General features: G+C 37.9%; 1 protein-coding gene across 1 annotated transcript in view; it reads left to right on the top strand.

The window, feature by feature from the left end:
• LOC107696702 (chromodomain-helicase-DNA-binding protein 9-like) overlaps nucleotides 1-18656 on the top strand; it is a 108270-nt gene that overhangs the window by 5936 nt on the left and 83678 nt on the right. The window contains exon 2 of the mRNA XM_016497169.1: nucleotides 12662-14333. Coding sequence (XP_016352655.1) covers nucleotides 12795-14333 — 1539 coding nt within the window. The 5' untranslated portion in view covers nucleotides 12662-12794. The remainder of the gene's footprint in view (nucleotides 1-12661; nucleotides 14334-18656) is intronic.

Below are 18656 nucleotides of genomic sequence, written 5' to 3' on the forward strand. Positions count from 1 at the left end.
TGCCACTTAAATGCCTGAGCGATCGATTGAAATATTTGCCACTTAAATGCCTGAGCGATCGATTGAAATATTTGCCACTTAAATGCCTGAGCGATCGATTGAAATATTTGCCACTTAAATGCCTGAGCGATCGATTGAAATATTTGCCACTTAAATGCCTGAGCGATCGATTGAAATATTTGCCACTTAAATGCCTGAGCGATCGATTGAAATATTTGCCACTTAAATGCCTGAGCGATCGATTGAAATATTTGTCCTGGTTCTCCGAAATGGATGTAAGAAGCATGGGCGTCGCTTGGCCATTTTTAGAGCTCTATAAACTGTCAGTCCCCTTTAAATTTAATATGAAAACGGCGGCAGACTTCGTCTCCTCCCCGTCTTTCAGCGCGCTCTTCAATCTGCAGACCGCGGCGGCGCAGCGCGAGTGGACTCAAACAGAAACAGAGGACACAAGGTGTGTGTTTATCGATAGATTGTTATAATATCTGTGTCTGTGCAGTTCTTTGTCATAAATACAGTTTACAAAAGGTCACAAGGGAACAATCGGTTTCCCGTAAAGTTTTCGCTGCGTTCACCCCTCATCACACCACAGCTGTTTCCTCCAGCGAAAATCTAGCCCTTAACACATATGAACGCATACTTTATAAAACAATCATGTTGCGATTTTCATTTGAAAATTTTATATTTAATATAAAACATATTACAGTGCATGTGGCATACCATACAGTCATTCACAGAAATTATTAAAGACAGTGAAAGACAGCACTCAGTCAATTCACTCATTTTAACTAAATATCAGAGTGACTGACAGAGATACAGTAGAAACAATATGTGTGGTTTTGTATTAAATATTGTTTTGTATTAAATAATGACCCTGATTGTGAAATACATTTATTAGCCTTAGAGTAAGGGAAACACAACTCGGGAAATGAGAACATCCGTGGAGCATGTGAATGCTATGTATATTTATTTTAAATATTTTTAATGTTCTTTAATGTTATCCATAATTTTTTTTTGTGGCTCTTTTTTTTAAAGTATCGGTTCAGGTACCGTTTAGGCACCGGTACCGTTTTAAAAGTATCAATTTGGCACCGGTATCGTAAAAAACCCAATCAATACCCAACCCTGATGTATGGTCCACCTTTATGTTTAGAAGTATGCTAAAAATAGATAAAGGTTTGTTGAACAAGACCTCGCTCATCTTGAATTGCATCTACAAGACCTGAATAGCTATGAACTGTAATTACCAGTATAAATTAGTTTTGCATGCAGATTAAGGTTAGTCCTTTATAAAAGTTATTCTAGGACTAGACCTGTTCTTATGATGGAAGATATAAGTGAAGTCTTATTGTTGGGGGATGGGTTGTTTCTTTGACTTTTTTTCACTAGGGATGCACAGTAAACAGTTATCAGGCAACATTTAAAAAAATGTGTTAGCCAATATTGGGTATTTAATGGACTCTTTTCACAGACTGTGATGGCGCGATTCATATATTATCATAACGTTTAAAAAATATATATGTTTTTAAGGATTTAATGTGTATATTTGTGCACTATAGTTTGTGTTATATTATGGTGCCATTAAACAAAAAAAGCTATTAGAAACACCTACGAGGTTGTTTCTAAAACAACGGCTAAGAGAGTGGCTGCAAATAAATCTTAGTATATATTTATTTTCCTCGGTAGGAAAAGTTGTGTAAATGCTTTCGTGGATTGTTTTTTTTTTTTGCTATTAGAGCAAATGTGAACACAAAAATTGCTGTAGTCCCCCGTTCACCACTATAGAAGTTTACCAAACTATGACGACTGATGACTGAAATGTGAAAATCATCGAACATCATCGAACCTGCACTTTAACTTAGTCTTCAAAAAAAAAAAAAAATCACTAACACTAAATTAGGCTACGTCCACACGAAGCCAGAGCTTTCCCTATCCAATCTTTTTTTTCCCCTCGTCTCAAGAAATATCTGCTTCCACGCGAAACCACAAAACCGACACAAAACGATGTAGTATACATGCCAGACCAGTATGTGGCGCTGTAAATCTGCCACAGAGATACTCTAAAAACGGAGAAGACTTGGACTATGCGCATAAACCTTGCGCGTGGTACACAAACGAACATGGAACAATAAATGTATTAATCTGTGTTAATGTTAGTTAATAAAAATACAATTGTTCAGTGTTTGTTCATGTTTTTGTTGCTGTTACGTGACGTAGCGGTGTCTGACTAGGGGCGAGACGTGGGCTGATGACGTCATCGTTTCAGAAAATATACGGATTCGCTGTCCACATGAAAACGCAAGGGTGGCGTTTTCAGATTTATCCACTCTGGGACCCGGTTTAAAAAAATATCGGTTTCACTCTCCCAAAACGCCGGATCCGTGTGGACGAAACGCCTATACGATACAAAATGTATGCGTATACAGCTAAATGCGTCTCCGTGTGGACGGGGCCTCAATAACACTGATAAATGTTATCTTTTGCAAATTTCATAATGAAAATCCATTTTACATGTTATGATGCTTAAAATTACTTGTAGCATTTAAAACAATTTTAGCTTTTAAGTGTTTAGTAGGGTTGGGTATCGTTTGAATTTTATCGATTCCGATTCTGCTTATCGATTCCGATTCTTATCGATTCCTAGTTTTGATTCCAATAAGATAAAAAAATCCAATATAAAAAAAATTAAGTCAAACATTTAGATCACGAACGCACGCAGATCTAAAAATACTGTACATGTGTGTTTTCTTTCTTTCTTTCTTTCTTTCTGTTTACGTTCACGTAAGACGAAAAACGGCTGTGTTTATGATGATATACTGACGTAGTTTTCTGCATATTGGTCGACAAATATGAAGACATGTTGCAGAAATGCAGATCAAATTGGATATTGTAGGTTGCTCTTTGAAAGAGACTTGTGTAAGATAGAATCTGTGAAGAGTGTGTGTTGGGGGAGGGGTCGCAGTGTTTTTCAGTAGTAGGAAGTTGCACGTGTTTTTGCTTGTATAGATAATGGCCTGAGACGGCAGGGCTCTTATCAGCGTGTCTTTCAGCTGTGGACTGATGCAGTTTCTGGAAGACACCTCTGGCCTCTCTTCTCAAGAGAAATGTTTCTGGCCTGATGCTTATCCTTAGAAGCCCGTTGATATAAATCAGTCCTCACAGCCAAACAGGCTGATCAAAACTGGTAGGCTATCTGAGCTTGGAAGGTTGGCAATGAGTGTTTACATAAATCTGTTTTGGGTCTGTTGTGTCTGTGCCACAATGTTTCATGAGAGCCACCGGTAATACATTGCTACAGCAGTAGGGCTGCCTTATTATTATTTTTTTAAATCATGATTTATTTTTCATTGATATTGTAATCACAAATATGAATCCTGATCAATAGAATTTATATTAAAATATCTATGTTTTATATGTCATGGCATGCAGTTTTCTTAATGTAGTGTACACACCGAAAATGAAATGAAAACTGTATTTTTTGCAATTTTATACAGTATACCATTCAAAGGTTTGTGCTTTTTTTAAAAAGAAGTCTTATCTTATTCTATACCGATATCAAGGCTGCATTATTTGATCAAAAATATTTGACAGTAATTTTATTTTTATTGTAATAATAATTAATAATTTCTATGTTAATATATTAAAAAATGTAATGTATTGCTGTGATGGCATTGCTGAATTTTCAACAGCCATTATGCCGGTCTTCAGAGTCACACGATAATTCAGAAATCAGTTTGATATTCTGGTTCGATCAATGTTGAAAACAGCTTAATATTTTTGTAGAAACCATTGTACATTATTTCAAGGTTCTTTGATGAATAAATATAATAAATAATAAATTATTTATTTTTTATTTATTCATAATAAATATCTTTTACTGTCACCTGTAATGTGTTCTTGTTGAATAGAAACATTCATTTTCTTTAAAGATATATTTTTTTAAAACATGACCCCAAACATGACCCAATCAATAAATCAAGTCAGTGACTAATTAGCTAACTTCACAAACAAAATGGTATGATATTGAATAAATATACAGGAGGCAAGCAATGTGGCAATACTAGAAATCCCATTATAATAACTGAGGCACTCAGTACACGTTTACACAGTCTCATTGTTTGAGCCCTGCAGTTCAGTGCAAGTAAGCTTACTGTCCGCACGCATTGCATATTGGGCTTTACTCTACGTATGTTACAGAGTGGAGAATTCAAGATAATTCTAAATTACCGGGATGTAAATTAAGGGATGGGTATCGAAACCCGGTATTTAATCGGTCCCGGGGCTAAATTATGAAAGACCGGAGTATCGATAAGCTCTGACATTAAAGGGGTCATATGATGCGATTTCAAGTTTTCCTTTCTCTTTGGAGTGTTACAAGCTGATTGTGCATAGATAAGATCCCTGAAGTTGCAAAGACTAAAGTCTCAAAACCAAAGAGATATTCTTTATCAAAGTTAAGACTCTGCCACACCCCCCTAAAACGGCTCGTTCTAACATGCCCCCACATATCTACCTCACTATGTGGAAATATTTGCGTAATGCCGCCCAAATGTTCATATTGGTCGACAAATATGAAAGAAGTCAGTTTCAGCCCTGAACAACCTTTTCTACAGTGGAAATACATGGAACAGTTCGAGAACGGACACAAACCGGGAACCCGTACCACAACCTCTGTTCTCTGTGCTCGCGCTTGCGCTTCGGGCGCAAGTTCTTTCCGTTCCTGCACTTAAATCTCCTGCACTTAAATTGTTTTTAATCACATTAAAATGCTAACGCAGGGATCGTTAAGCAGAATTGAAATGCACGCGTCTCATCGAATACCCAGTTCTTGGAAATTTGGAATACCCAACCCTGGAAGTTTTCGATACCCAACCCTAGTGTTTAGTGTTTTATTTTTAATTCATTTAAACAAAGTTAATATTGCAATTTATCGTTTGTAAGCCATAGGAAAAAAAAATAGCAGCTTAATCAATCATATCAGTCAACAATTTTAATGAACAGACATGTACTGTTCTTAAAGAGATCAATCCCTCCTAATGGCACAAGACGTTAAAGCTTGCACAAAAAGACAAGAAAGCCATATCTTCCTTCTGTTGTTCCACTTTTGATGTGGAAGTCGTTGAAACTTCACTCGCCACCTGTTGTGTTGGTTAAAGCATGGCTGTGCTGTGAGAAAATGAACCACAAAAAAAATAGGTTACTTAATAGGGGTGGTCCAGGATCAGCTTCACTCGTCCAGAAAAAACCCTAACCATAGTCAAATACAGCTCCGAAACTGGTCTCTGGCAACCTCTACCTGCTCTTTAGATGAGTCACATTCTAGCATATATGACTTAGCTTCTGTCACAGGGCAGTTTCACAACGGAAATGCGTTGACTTGTGCAGTCCAAGACCAGAAGCACTGACACCCAACTATGCCTCATCTTGTTGAAGTCATGCACTCTCGCTGGCACGAGAAAAGCCAGTGGATTAGATTTGTGAAACGCATTGAATCACATCATTGACTCATATTAGTGACTCTTTCATTAACCAGGCATGTAAGACATGTTGCAGAAATGCAGATCAAATTGGATATTGTAGGTTGCTCTTTGAAAGAGACTTGTGTAAGATAGAATCTGTGAAGAGTGTGTGTTGGGGGAGGGGTCGCAGTGTTTTTCAGTAGTAGGAAGTTGCACGTGTTTTTGCTTGTATAGATAATGGCCTGAGACGGCAGGGCTCTTATCAGCGTGTCTTTCAGCTGTGGACTGATGCAGTTTCTGGAAGACACCTCTGGCCTCTCTTCTCAAGAGAAATGTTTCTGGCCTGATGCTTATCCTTAGAAGCCCGTTGATATAAATCAGTCCTCACAGCCAAACAGGCTGATCAAAACTGGTAGGCTATCTGAGCTTGGAAGGTTGGCAATGAGTGTTTACATAAATCTGTTTTGGGTCTGTTGTGTCTGTGCCACAATGTTTCATGAGAGCCACCGGTAATACATTGCTACAGCAGTAGGGCTGCCTTATTATTATTTTTTTAAATCATGATTTATTTTTCATTGATATTGTAATCACAAATATGAATCCTGATCAATAGAATTTATATTAAAATATCTATGTTTTATATGTCATGGCATGCAGTTTTCTTAATGTAGTGTACACACCGAAAATGAAATGAAAACTGTATTTTTTGCAATTTTATACAGTATACCATTCAAAGGTTTGTGCTTTTTTTAAAAAGAAGTCTTATCTTATTCTATACCGATATCAAGGCTGCATTATTTGATCAAAAATATTTGACAGTAATTTTATTTTTATTGTAATAATAATTAATAATTTCTATGTTAATATATTAAAAAATGTAATGTATTGCTGTGATGGCATTGCTGAATTTTCAACAGCCATTATGCCGGTCTTCAGAGTCACACGATAATTCAGAAATCAGTTTGATATTCTGGTTCGATCAATGTTGAAAACAGCTTAATATTTTTGTAGAAACCATTGTACATTATTTCAAGGTTCTTTGATGAATAAATATAATAAATAATAAATTATTTATTTTTTATTTATTCATAATAAATATCTTTTACTGTCACCTGTAATGTGTTCTTGTTGAATAGAAACATTCATTTTCTTTAAAGATATATTTTTTTAAAACATGACCCCAAACATGACCCAATCAATAAATCAAGTCAGTGACTAATTAGCTAACTTCACAAACAAAATGGTATGATATTGAATAAATATACAGGAGGCAAGCACTTTAAAAAAGCATCATATGACCCCTTTAACGGTTCTGCTATCGCTACTGGAGAAATTAAGAAAACACACACTTATTATTGCTATATATACATTATCTTGCAAATTCTATCTCACCAGAGTCGCCAGCAGTTTTTCAAACATTTGTCTATGATGCATTTTTGCTATTCGCAATTCAGAAGCGAGATCGCGAGATCGCGGAGGAGCTTCAGCACGCGCAACATGAAAGCCCTGTTTAATTATGATAGAAGAGAGAACTAAACATTCAAACATCCGCTTACACTTTAGGCCTGTGGCGGTTTTATTAAGCTAATTTAATTTTTTTATTTCGATTTTGGCTTCTAAGGATTATACAAAAGAAGACATGAGGTAAAGCTATTAAAAACTAGCTGCGTTTCGTATTGCACAACTTCTTTTCCTTCACAGCAGTGCACATTCGTTCCTCCCTAAAACCCAAACTTAACGTCAGAATCAGCTCAATCGGTGATTGTTGTAAAGAGTATTTACTTAAACACAGTTTATGTCTTAAGTGGAGGGGAACAGTTGGGAGAAAATCAGATGTGTGTCAATATATTGTCAATATACAGACTGGCGCTTGGGCCATCAAAATGCAAAGAGAAAATGACTCACAGCTCTTAATCTGAATAACGTTATAGCTTTAATAAGCATTGATCTATCAATACGTACACTGAAAACTATGCAGTGTTAATTTACATTTGATTACTTTTAGATTTCTTTTGTAGGCTATTACTTACGTAAATATTTATTTTACATTTCAGAATATAAAGCAATGTTAAAAGGGGTCATAGGATGCCCATTTTCCACAAGTTGATATGATTCTTTAGGGTCTTAATGAAAAGTGGCTCAGATGTCGGGAGTAAACGACGACTGCTATGTTCATTATTACATCCAACAACAGAAGACCTCAATCGCTTAGGAGTCATTCTTGTCTACAACTGCTCCAGCGGTGAAACAATGGCGGACTGATGACTGCTCACTCAGGGCGGGTCTAAGGTAAGACGCCAGTCCAGTCTGTGCTGAAACGCTACTGTCAATCAAACTATCGTGGGAGGGGCCTGTCTGTGTGATGTCACACAGACAGGCACCTGAGATCGGCTCGATTTGAGAAAGGGTAAAGATTTTAGTAGATTAACAAAAAACCACTGGGTGGATTTTTATCATTTTAGGGTGGTTGTGTACACACACTGCCAACACACATTTCAGTTCAAATAACTTGTAAAAGTGCATGTAGCATTATATGACCCCTTTAATTCAGCTCTTAATTTGTCAAAAAAATTAAATATAACCCAGCGCTGGGTTAAAAATAACCCTTTCTAAGAGTAGTAATACCGTTAAAACCTTAACGATACCCATCCCTAACAACCGATCATTTTCACTTTGGTTCTAAACATATTGTAAATTTAAAACCACAGTCGAATGCAGTAAATGGAATAAACATTTCAGAATTGCTTAAAGCAGCTGAAATCATACTGTAATTTTTTCAATTAATTATGCAGCCCTATACTTAAGACTTCAAAAATCTCGAAGGAACCGTGAAACGCAGAAAGCTCATCTCACTTATAGTTTGATATCATATCAGTTTCATCGAGATGAGTTGACATGACAGTAAGCCTTAATTACAATGTGCCTGCCCAAATGCTTCCTGGTTTGAGACAGGTGTACTACTTGCAAAACAGTACACTAAAGCCAGCCCTAGATAATGGGAGGTGCCCTGTAATTTTGAACACTGGTGACAGACGCAATTATGGCTGCATATGATTCAAAATCCCCACAGAGCTGTTAGTTTGCTGTTGATATGAGATAAGGCTCATGTTTGAGTTGCTTTTTTTCTTCTTTGAATGCTACTGCCCAGAGGACTGAGCCTTTCTTCATGTGTTTTCTTTCTTTATTTTTTAAAAGTTAAAATCAATATAAAACAGCTGTTACAGTCTATTTCAAATGATCTTGTAGTCTAGATGTGGAGCAACAACTTTAATTTAAGTGTTATGCTTCCTTCTCTAGCGATTGAATTGGTAGTCTATGTTGATGTGTTAGTTGAATTATTGTAGGTTTAATAGAAGTAGAAAAGGTTGAAACCACAGAGTGGTATTGTAGTAATGGACCGTGTCTAGGTTTCTGTTCACTGCCATTTTGTTTATCTGTGTGTGTTGTGAGTCATCAGGTCGTGACTGACCTCCTCCACAGCCGGTGTTGGTCAGGACAGCCTGTTTCTCTCACCCTTTCTGTCCGGTTGTGTGTGCGTGCATGCGTGCGTGAAATGGAATGAGCTGTATGTGTGTCCCACACAGCTCGAGTCGCTCCTGTCGCTGTCCTCCTGACCAGGGCTTGGCAAAGAATTATGCAGTTCTCACTGACTCTCTTTCTTATCCATAGCTGAGGGAAGTCTGAGGGGAGTGTGAAGCACCTGGTTTTTGTCTGGTGCTGAAAGCTCTTCAGCTGCTGTGCTTGTTGTAATGCCTGTTTCTGAGCTCGACTAATGGTGCCAAATGTTCCCCAGGCATTCCTTCCCCTTTCACCTCTCTCAAGCCTCAGGGTGTTCTGGAAGAGTTTATTGCCAGAGTCTGACTTAAGAAGATGGGCATGTTAGAAGAGCATCAGTGCGGTATTGTAATGGAGTGATGTAACATCGGGTTTGTATTTAAAGTATGACATCACATGCTCAGTGCTACTCCTTTTGTACTGAGTTTTCTGCTACTCCTTTTCACTTTGCTGCTGAGTTTATCCTGCATTCAATTATATTTTGGCAAGTTGTAATTCTCAGCTTCTTATTAGGAAAGGTTCAATAGAACACCATTTGATTGTGAACTTCCTATTTGGAAACTCTGACTTTGCTGAGATGTGGGTGAATGACGTCATATGATTGTTGTGAAACCCAAGGAGATGTACACCGTTGATGATAAACCTTCACTTTTAAAGAAATATTCAACAGTCAACATTCTTGTATAAATTATGATAAAATTTCCTTGGCAAACGTTTCCATTAAACATGGAGTATAAAACAGTACGTTATGTGTGGATAATCGTATCTGCCAAAACAAACGCTAGCATTACCAATTTGTTTCTGCATACGTCACCTAACGAAATGGCAATCTGTTGTTTGATTCTTTGAAGATGTCAGATGTCAATCCGACTATGCTTAGTTGCTGTATTTCACTTATACACATTTAAACAAGCTTATTTTTAATTACATTGAGATGTATTGGAAACAGGGTTATACATAGTTGAGGTACCTAACAGGAACTAGCCTACTCAATTTTAAGAAAAAGGAAAGGCTAGTTTGAAAGTCTTAAAATTTGAGGTTTTATAGGCCTTTTACGCAGGGTGGAAGAACATTTAATTTCACAGTGGGTGTGGCCAATTTAATGTAAATTCACACTTGAAATTGATTTGAAGCTATTTCTCAAATACTGAATTGTGCCAGTCCTGCTTGTAACTTAACTCCGTGTTCTATATTAAAGGGATAATTCACCCAAAAATTAAAATTCTGTCATTAATGACTCACCCTCATGTCGTTCCAAAACCGTAAGACCTTCGTTCATCTTCAGAACACAAATTAAGATATTTTTGAAATCCGAGAGCTTTCTGACTAGGCCTGTAATGATAACAACGTTTTGTTGTGCAATATATTGCTCCAGAAATAATTGCAATAAGCGATATTATTGTCATTTTAAATAGGGCTGCTCGATTATGGCAAAAATCATAATCACGATTATTTTGGCCAATATTGTAATCACGATTATTTAACACGATTTTGAGGGGGCCATATGACCAAAACTTTGTATGAGTGATCTGTTTAAAGATAGTGATACATATCAAATATATATTTCCTCTAAATAAGGTTGCTATGACATCTACATTGTAGAGACCAGCGGAATTTCAAACAAACAAACAAAAAGTCCTCAAAATTATTAAAAATAATTATACTGTCAGTAATAAAAAAGCAAAGGACAAATGCAATAGAATAAAAAGATACAAATGAAACAAACTGTGCTTTAATGTTTTTTTATGCAAGTCTCAAGCAGTTTACAGCCTACTACAGAATAGGCCTGGGTGATAAAACGGTATCGATATTTATCGACGGTATACCTTCTTCACTAACGATATAAAAAATGTTCGATATAGGCACGTGCTCTGAGTGACACAGCCAGCACACACAAACATGAACACATGCTGAATTGAGTGCTGTGACTGCCTGTGATGAAGAGATTGTGAATAAAGAAATGAATATTAGTCGAATTTAAAATAAACATTTGCATTTGAATGCAAAAATAGTACAATCAAATGTTAGGAGTGCGTCAGGGAGTGTCATTAGTGGAGCGCGAGATGCGGTGATGATGATGTAAGTGACGTTGTTGCATTTTAATGTTTTGTTAGTCTAGCTCACGAGACGCACAGTTGCTGCATTATGCATTCAAAATATTAGAGAAATATAGAAGCTCAATGCGGAGAAGTTTTTGATTAGGTTAAAACCGAAACCAAGCCATTCACACAGAACGCATATTCAGCGCATTTTTTAGACGGACAAATACGACTGCTGCACTCGCGTCTCACACAAGAGATGTAGCCATGCAAAGTTAAAACAGTTTAAACTTTTAGAAAACTCGTCGCGAATTTGTTGAGGTTTATTCCTTTTCACTGCGTCTCATATGTTTTTAAATACAATCAGAGTGAATGGCACCCTCCTGTGGCCTCGGGAGACAAGTCAAAAGTTTCCTTAAGACCTATTTAATCGGCATATAAAATAGGGATGCACCGAATGTTCGGCAACCGAAAATAAGTGAAAAGACCAAATAAATTGTACCGAACAATGACGTGACGCGATCAAATAGCAACCAGCGCAGAGTGAGAGGCGCGCATTCTTTATAATGCAGCACACATGTAGCAGTGTGGAAGCGTTTAAAACTGTCCGAGAAAGATGCAAAAATCATTACAAGCACCGACAGCAAGAGACTGTTTAGTACTGCAGCACATGTCTTCAATGAAAAGAGGAAGGGGTGATTGTTGCTGGTTACTGTATGATGATTGAAATCGCGAAATGGCCTTAAACAATTAGTAAAAAGTTGAGAAAAGGCAAGAACTCTATCAACATTCATAAATGTTAGTATTGTAATTTTACTGTCGTTCTGTAAAATAAAATAAAAAGTAAGACAATAATAATGATAATAATCGTTACAACAGCTCTTTTAATAACATTATCACACATAGTGTTCAAATTAGGACTTGTAATATTTTCTAATGTTTTAAAAGAAGTCTCTTCTCAGCAATGCTGCTTTTAATTGTACAGTAAAAAATACATGCCTGATTCAAGAAGGGGGTCTGATGGCCAAAAAATATTAAAGAAAAGAAATTGTGGAATAAAGTTATTTTTGTTTTCTTTGAGCACAAAAAGTATTCTTATAGCTTCATAACATTACAGTTGAACCACTGATGTCACATAGAGTATTTTACCGATGTCCTTACTACCTTTCTGGGCCTTGAACGTGTCCGTTGCATTGCTGCTTATGTAGGGTCAGAAAGCTCTCGGATTTCATCAAAAATATCTTAATTTGTATTTCGAAGATGAGCAAAGTTCTTATGGGTTTGGAACTTGAGGGTGAGTAAGATGACAGAATTTTCATTTTGGGGTGAACTAACCCTTTAAAAGCAGTATACCTAAAGACGTTATACCTAAATACCTAAAGACACTCTGAAGGCTTTAAGTCAAATTTGGCATATAGCTATTAGGAAAGTTTAGAGAACAACGATGAAATGATGTTGAAACATTGTTTTTAGATTCAAAGCTCTTTTAAAATAAGTTTTAATTAATCATCTAATCAATAAAGTATGCAGAATGTTATTAAAATAGTTCTGAATCCCAAGTGTTTTGCATATCTAAAGTAATGCGTTATTTTGTTTCTCTTTTTCTAGACCGTAGCCCTTCTTGGTGATGGACACACAGTGGTTCAACAAACTCTGACACTCTTTAGCTCCCTATTGCATTCAGCAGTCCTGTCGTAGGGGCCGCTGAGGGGGCAGACACTTAATGCACTGAACTCAAACAATGACTGACCCCATCATGGACTTCTTTGATGACCCTAGCATATTTGGGGGAGGGCTTGACAGCTTAGTCCAGGATGATCCAGGGTTTACCCCTGGTTCTGTGTCCTTGGATGATGAACTTCACCTGGGTCCTAGTTTGGAGCCTCTTCAGGTGGATGCAGGGTCCAGATCTTCTACCATCCAACATGGGATACCCTACAACCAACCTGTGAGGCATTTTGACACTATGAAGGCACAGACCTCAATGGAACAGTCCTTTCCTGGTCCAGAAGGAGTTGGCAACAATGGAAGAGCATTTTTACCACAGCAGCAATCATTTCAAGGGCATACTATGAACCAAGTGCCCCAGACCAATGGACTGTTTCTTCACAACAGCCCCATGTGGGGAAACCATGATCAAAAAGGGAATAACTACCATCAGCACAATCAACACCATCAACAAATTCATCATCAACAACTTCAACATAAACAATTTCAGCAGCAACAACAGTTTCAGCAGCATCAAGCTCAGCATCAGCAGTATAGTCATCAACATCAACATCTTCAGCAAAGACAGCACAGCCTCAATCAACACCCAATCTCAAACCAGCTGCAGCTCCCTCACCAACAAATTGCCCATCAAGGCTTGCATCATATTAGCAAGACCTATCAGGGACATACAGGTTTTTACTATGAGAGCAACATCCCTCAAAATCATTCCCAGCACGGCCACCATAACTCGCTCCGTGTGGAGGGTAGTCCCTTTCACTCTACGGTTGAGACATCAATGATGCCTGTGTCTTCTCAACAACACAGTGGCTTTCAAATAGCCCAAGAGGTCCAAGGTTTTACTACAGGTCCAAGGTTGGAAGACAATGACCTGGCCTTCCCTGTCCAGTCTTCCCCTGCAACCCATTCTTTCCCAGCTGACTCAGTTAGCCGCGCTTCATCCTATCCTACTGCTCATTATACTCTGACTGGTCAGCCTGCCCCTATAGTAAATGCAACCCAGTCTTACTCCTCTGCCCCAGTCTCTATGACAACCCCTTCAACGGCCATCCCATCATCAGCTTCAAACCTTTTGGATACTGGTTGTCCTTTCCGGTCTAATTCTGGAATGGAACATCAGCAGCAACGAGTCCAAATACCAGACAGCCCGGCACAACGGTGCCCCTTAAATAGCTCCAAATCAAACCAGGATCCCTTCAGCTCTTGTAAGGTGTTCCCAGATGGTCTGAACTCGTTCGCTGCAGACTGTCCATTCTCTACGGCAGAGCGAAGGAACCATGATGCGGCAGGACATTTGGTTACAAACCAGAGCAGCAGTAATGGGTTTCAGGCACTGGAGGAGGTCTTGCTTGGAGAGCAACACAGTCACAGACTTGACCTGGGTGATGCTCCTGACCTTTTAGGCGATGAGCTGTTGCCTCAGCTGGAGGCACTAGACCAGGAAGAGAACTCCAATCACTCTTGGGTAATGGCAGGACTAGAGAATGACCAAGAAGAGGATTTCAAGGATGAGGAAGGCATGGAGGATGTGCCAATGCTTTACAGCGCACAGGTGAGAGAATCTGTTCTCATATCTCTTCCAAAGGTGTCTTATATTGTTTGATGGCTTTAAAGGTTCAGTGCTGGGATGTTGGAGTGAGTCAGAGATTACAGCTTTGAGCCCTTAGTTTCAGTTATCAGCTCTGCAGAGCTTATTTTGAAGGGAAGTGAATGATATATTATGCAACAGAGTTTTTGTGGTTGTTGTTGGTTTATCTCCATCGGGAAATATACAAGTTAATGACATGGATGAGAGATAATTGAAATGACCACTGGAATGTTGCCAAGCAGTCAACAGACTACTTTGACAACAGGCTATATTGTAGTGTTCAACTGTACTGAAAGAGAAAGGACAACACAGACAGACTCCATTAAATAATTCACAGCTCCTCCTGTCCAGGGCCTGCAGACAGGTACTGTAGCAGCCGATTAGGAGTTGCAATAGTGTTCAGGACTTACTGGGGCTAAGCGTACTTAAGGCTATAACAAGATGTGGGTCAGGCCAACCGTAGGATAGTGGGAGGTGCACTCTGGCTGGCTAGAGCGGGTCTGGCTTGTGGTTTTTCTGTCTGTGTGTGTTGATGTGAGATTAGTGTTTGTGTGTGAGTGCAGGCAGAAGGGAGATGTTGATAATAAGGTTTCCTGAGGGAAATGGAGAACGAGACAGAAAAGTGCAGGAGTGCTGTCTAGTCTGTGATTGCAAGCAGCAGGCAGTGCTTTCAGCAGTACTGCCTGACAGTGTCAACTCTTTCTCTTTCGCTGTCTCTCTCTCTCTCTTTCTCTCATGATGCAGGAGCATCAGTCTTTCCCCTCAGCTCTTTGCTGCTGACACAGGGAGTTGAGGCTCAGTGATTCAGCTGCCACACACACAAACACACGCACACGCATATCGTGAACTCTTTCCACCAGTCCTGCCGGGCACATGGAGTGCTCTCGTTGTCAGACATGTGTGCACAAATACACCTACCCAAATACAGATTCTGATTTGCCAGTGCTCTTGTTTTTCCACAAGGAAAAATGTAAATGAGAGTCTCCTCTTTGTTTGTCAATCGAGAGTTTGATAGTAGCATATTTTACCAAATTGATTATTGGCCGATAGGAAAATTTTTTGGTGCATTGTCAATGTTGGATATATATAGAGATTAGTATTGTATATTTAATTGTGCATAATCATTTCCCCTTTTAAGTTAGATTCCCTTTGCCCTCAACACTCACTTAAAGTAATCTTTAAAAAGGTTAATAGCCCAATTACATGGGATCTTTAACAGATCTCAAAATGAATATCCATTGAGTTGCAATATATTTTGTGTTTTAATTAATTTATTTAGATAAAATATTGACTTTTAAAATTGGCCATTTATTGGTTATTGCTCATAACATGAAAATAAATACCGGATTGGCCCTGAATTTTAGTAGCCTATTGGTGCGTCAATCTATTGGTGTAGATTATAATACAAGTCAACGAGGCTTTGTGTAGGTATTGAAAGCCAAATCAGACGAGATGTATTATGTTCTTCTTCAGCCAATCTGTCTGTCCTCACAAATCCTTAATTATAGCAGAGGCAGGATGTGGATCAGAGTTCATATCATGTGACTTCCTGTAGTGAGTGTGTTTGTGTTGCAGTGTCTGTCTGCATTTATGTGTGTGTGTCTGAGCGAGAGAGAGACGAGCCATTCATGTGCACTGGGCTGTGGAAAGCCAACAGATGTATAATGCGAGGCAGTCCCAGGGTAAAAGAGAGAGATGCACTCGACCTTCTCTCTCCCTGAGGGTCTCGTTTGTGCTTTAATGTTCTTTCTAAGCCTCTGGACCACGAGGGGTTAGTGTTTCAATACTGAAACTTGACTTCACCTATATGTCACTTTAGCTGCAGTAGAGTGGAATGGCTGTTTTTTTTGTGTGGTTTACTTGGGTTAAATGTTTGTAAAAAGTACAAGACCATGGTTGAACATGTTCAGACAGAAAGTTCCCAAGTATGTAACTTGATTCAATCACGCTACTGCAAAAATACCATTCCATCATGTAATGCATGTAAAGGCCAAATCGGTGAGGGTTTATGAGGCGGATGGAGCCCCCAAATATAGAATAAAACCCCATTAGACTCATACATGACAACAAAAACTACACGTGTCTGTACTTTTAAACAGGTATTTTCCTTAGGTTACATCTGTTATGTTAAAAAAGGGGCATTTTTCACAACAGTCTATGGGAAATGTCATATACCGGGGCTCGCAAAATTTCAAAATCCCTGGTAGCCCTTCGGGCAGGTACTCTTCAGATTTTGGTAGCCCGAAAATTTGTTTAACTAGCCCAAATAAAAAAATACTTTTTTTTTTAAATACAGAAAATCAGATAGGAGTTTAAATGTCAATCAAAAACATTTTAAATATACAAATATCAACAAATATGAAGGAAGGAATTTTATTTCACTATTTACAGGGTATCTGCAGAATTTTTTTAAAATAAATTTAAGGCAATTTATGACCCATTTTAAGAGCTGCACAAGTAAAATGAACACAGTATGAGTGGGGTTGGACAATGTCTGTGGTAACATACAGTGTTGAGCCATAAAATTACATGATTTACAGTTCAGATACATGTTTTCACAAAAACAAAAATCTTATACAACAGCATTTCAGCCTTTAGACCATTTTTATGAAAAGGTATAAATCAAGCATATAAATTGTCAATTTATAATGTATAAATATTACTGTCTTAATTGTTTAGATTTTTAAAAGGCACATGAACTTCTTTCTCATTTACAACTCCATGTGTTTGCTGCGTAAAAACACGAGTTGATATTTGCATTGATTTGACCATAAACAGCAAGAAAAAAATCATAAATCACCTTATTGGAAATGCAAATTCATTCTCTGCCACGAGGTGGCGCTTTAGGAGTGCTGAAATAATGCAGTTTTCCCGGTAACGCCTGTACACAAAGCAGCTCCGTGCTCATAAATGCTGCTTTATAAGGAATTATAGGTCAAATAAAATTAAAATGCCAAAGGCACGTTTCTGAGGACAGTCGGTTACCTTCAGATACATTCAAATATAGACATCCGCGCCGCGTTTTGACTTGAAACGTGCAGCGCTCATATTTATTCAATGACATCATTGCCTTTTGAAGTTTAAAGGCTAGCGATTTTGCGAGCCCTGCATACCTTCACATTCTGATGAAGCCTTCTTGTGATATGAATCAATATGAAATAATATTGTGTAAGCTGCTCTGTTGATCAAGATTTAAATTGTTCAAGATGGTTAAATAAATAAACTGCCATTTGATATGACGGTTTAAGAATCGGTGTAGTTAAAATGTGAAAAACGGTTTAGAATGAGTGACCGGGCAGAACAGCGGTGGTCACAAGTGTTACAGGGTGGTGTGATAGCGTGAGGGCCCAAGAGAGCGAGCGAGACCGGCTGACGGCATGAACAGAGCCCCTTTGTGCTGCTGCTTTGTGCAAAGTGAACATTCAGCAACATAGATGCAAATACCAATCCACATCACTCACATTCACACACAAACCCCCCTAACCTACTGTCTGGATGGGATCCAGATGATGGATCTGTTTTTAAAGGGGTCATAACATTTCTTTTTTTTTAATAGGCTACATTTTCTATCTTCTTTCACATTCTTGGAAATAGGCTATTTAATGCTGTACTTTTATCTTTTATCTAAATGACTTCTTTACATGTGAAATGAGTATTAACTTCTAACTATGAATTGCGGGCTTGTTGTTGTGTCCACTTAAGGTTTAGCAGGTTAGCATAGCCCATTTAGCCCCTGCTGGAATATGCTGCAACTGCATAGAGTATCTTTCTCCACTGATGGCAAAAAATATTTGTCTATTTGGACAAAATGCATTACATTACATTACACTACATTTCAAAAGTCTAGGATCAGTTCCATTAGCCGAAGAAATTAGCCGAATACTTGTATTCAGCAATGATGCGTTTAATTGATCAAAGGTGTCAGTAAAAATATCAACAAATGTAAAAATGTTACAAAACTTTCTATTCATCAGAGAATCCTGGAAAAATAGGTTCTAAAAAAATCACGGTTTCAAAAAAAAATATGAACAACTGTTTTAATTGATAATTAATAATTAATTGATAATTTTATAAGAAATGTGTTTTGAGCACCAAATTAGCATATTAGTGACATAGCATATTAGACTGGATTAACGGTTGCTGAAAATTCAGCTTTGCCATCACAGGAATAAATTATATCTTAAAGGGGTCATAAGATGCTGCTAAAAAGAACATTATTTTGTGTATTTGGTGTAATGAAATGTGTTTATGCGGTTTAAGGTTAAAAAAACACATTATTTTCCACAT

This window comes from Sinocyclocheilus anshuiensis, unplaced genomic scaffold (genome assembly GCF_001515605.1).
Source record: "Sinocyclocheilus anshuiensis isolate Anshui unplaced genomic scaffold, SAMN03320099.WGS_v1.1 scaffold354, whole genome shotgun sequence".
Lineage (NCBI taxonomy): Eukaryota > Metazoa > Chordata > Actinopteri > Cypriniformes > Cyprinidae > Sinocyclocheilus > Sinocyclocheilus anshuiensis.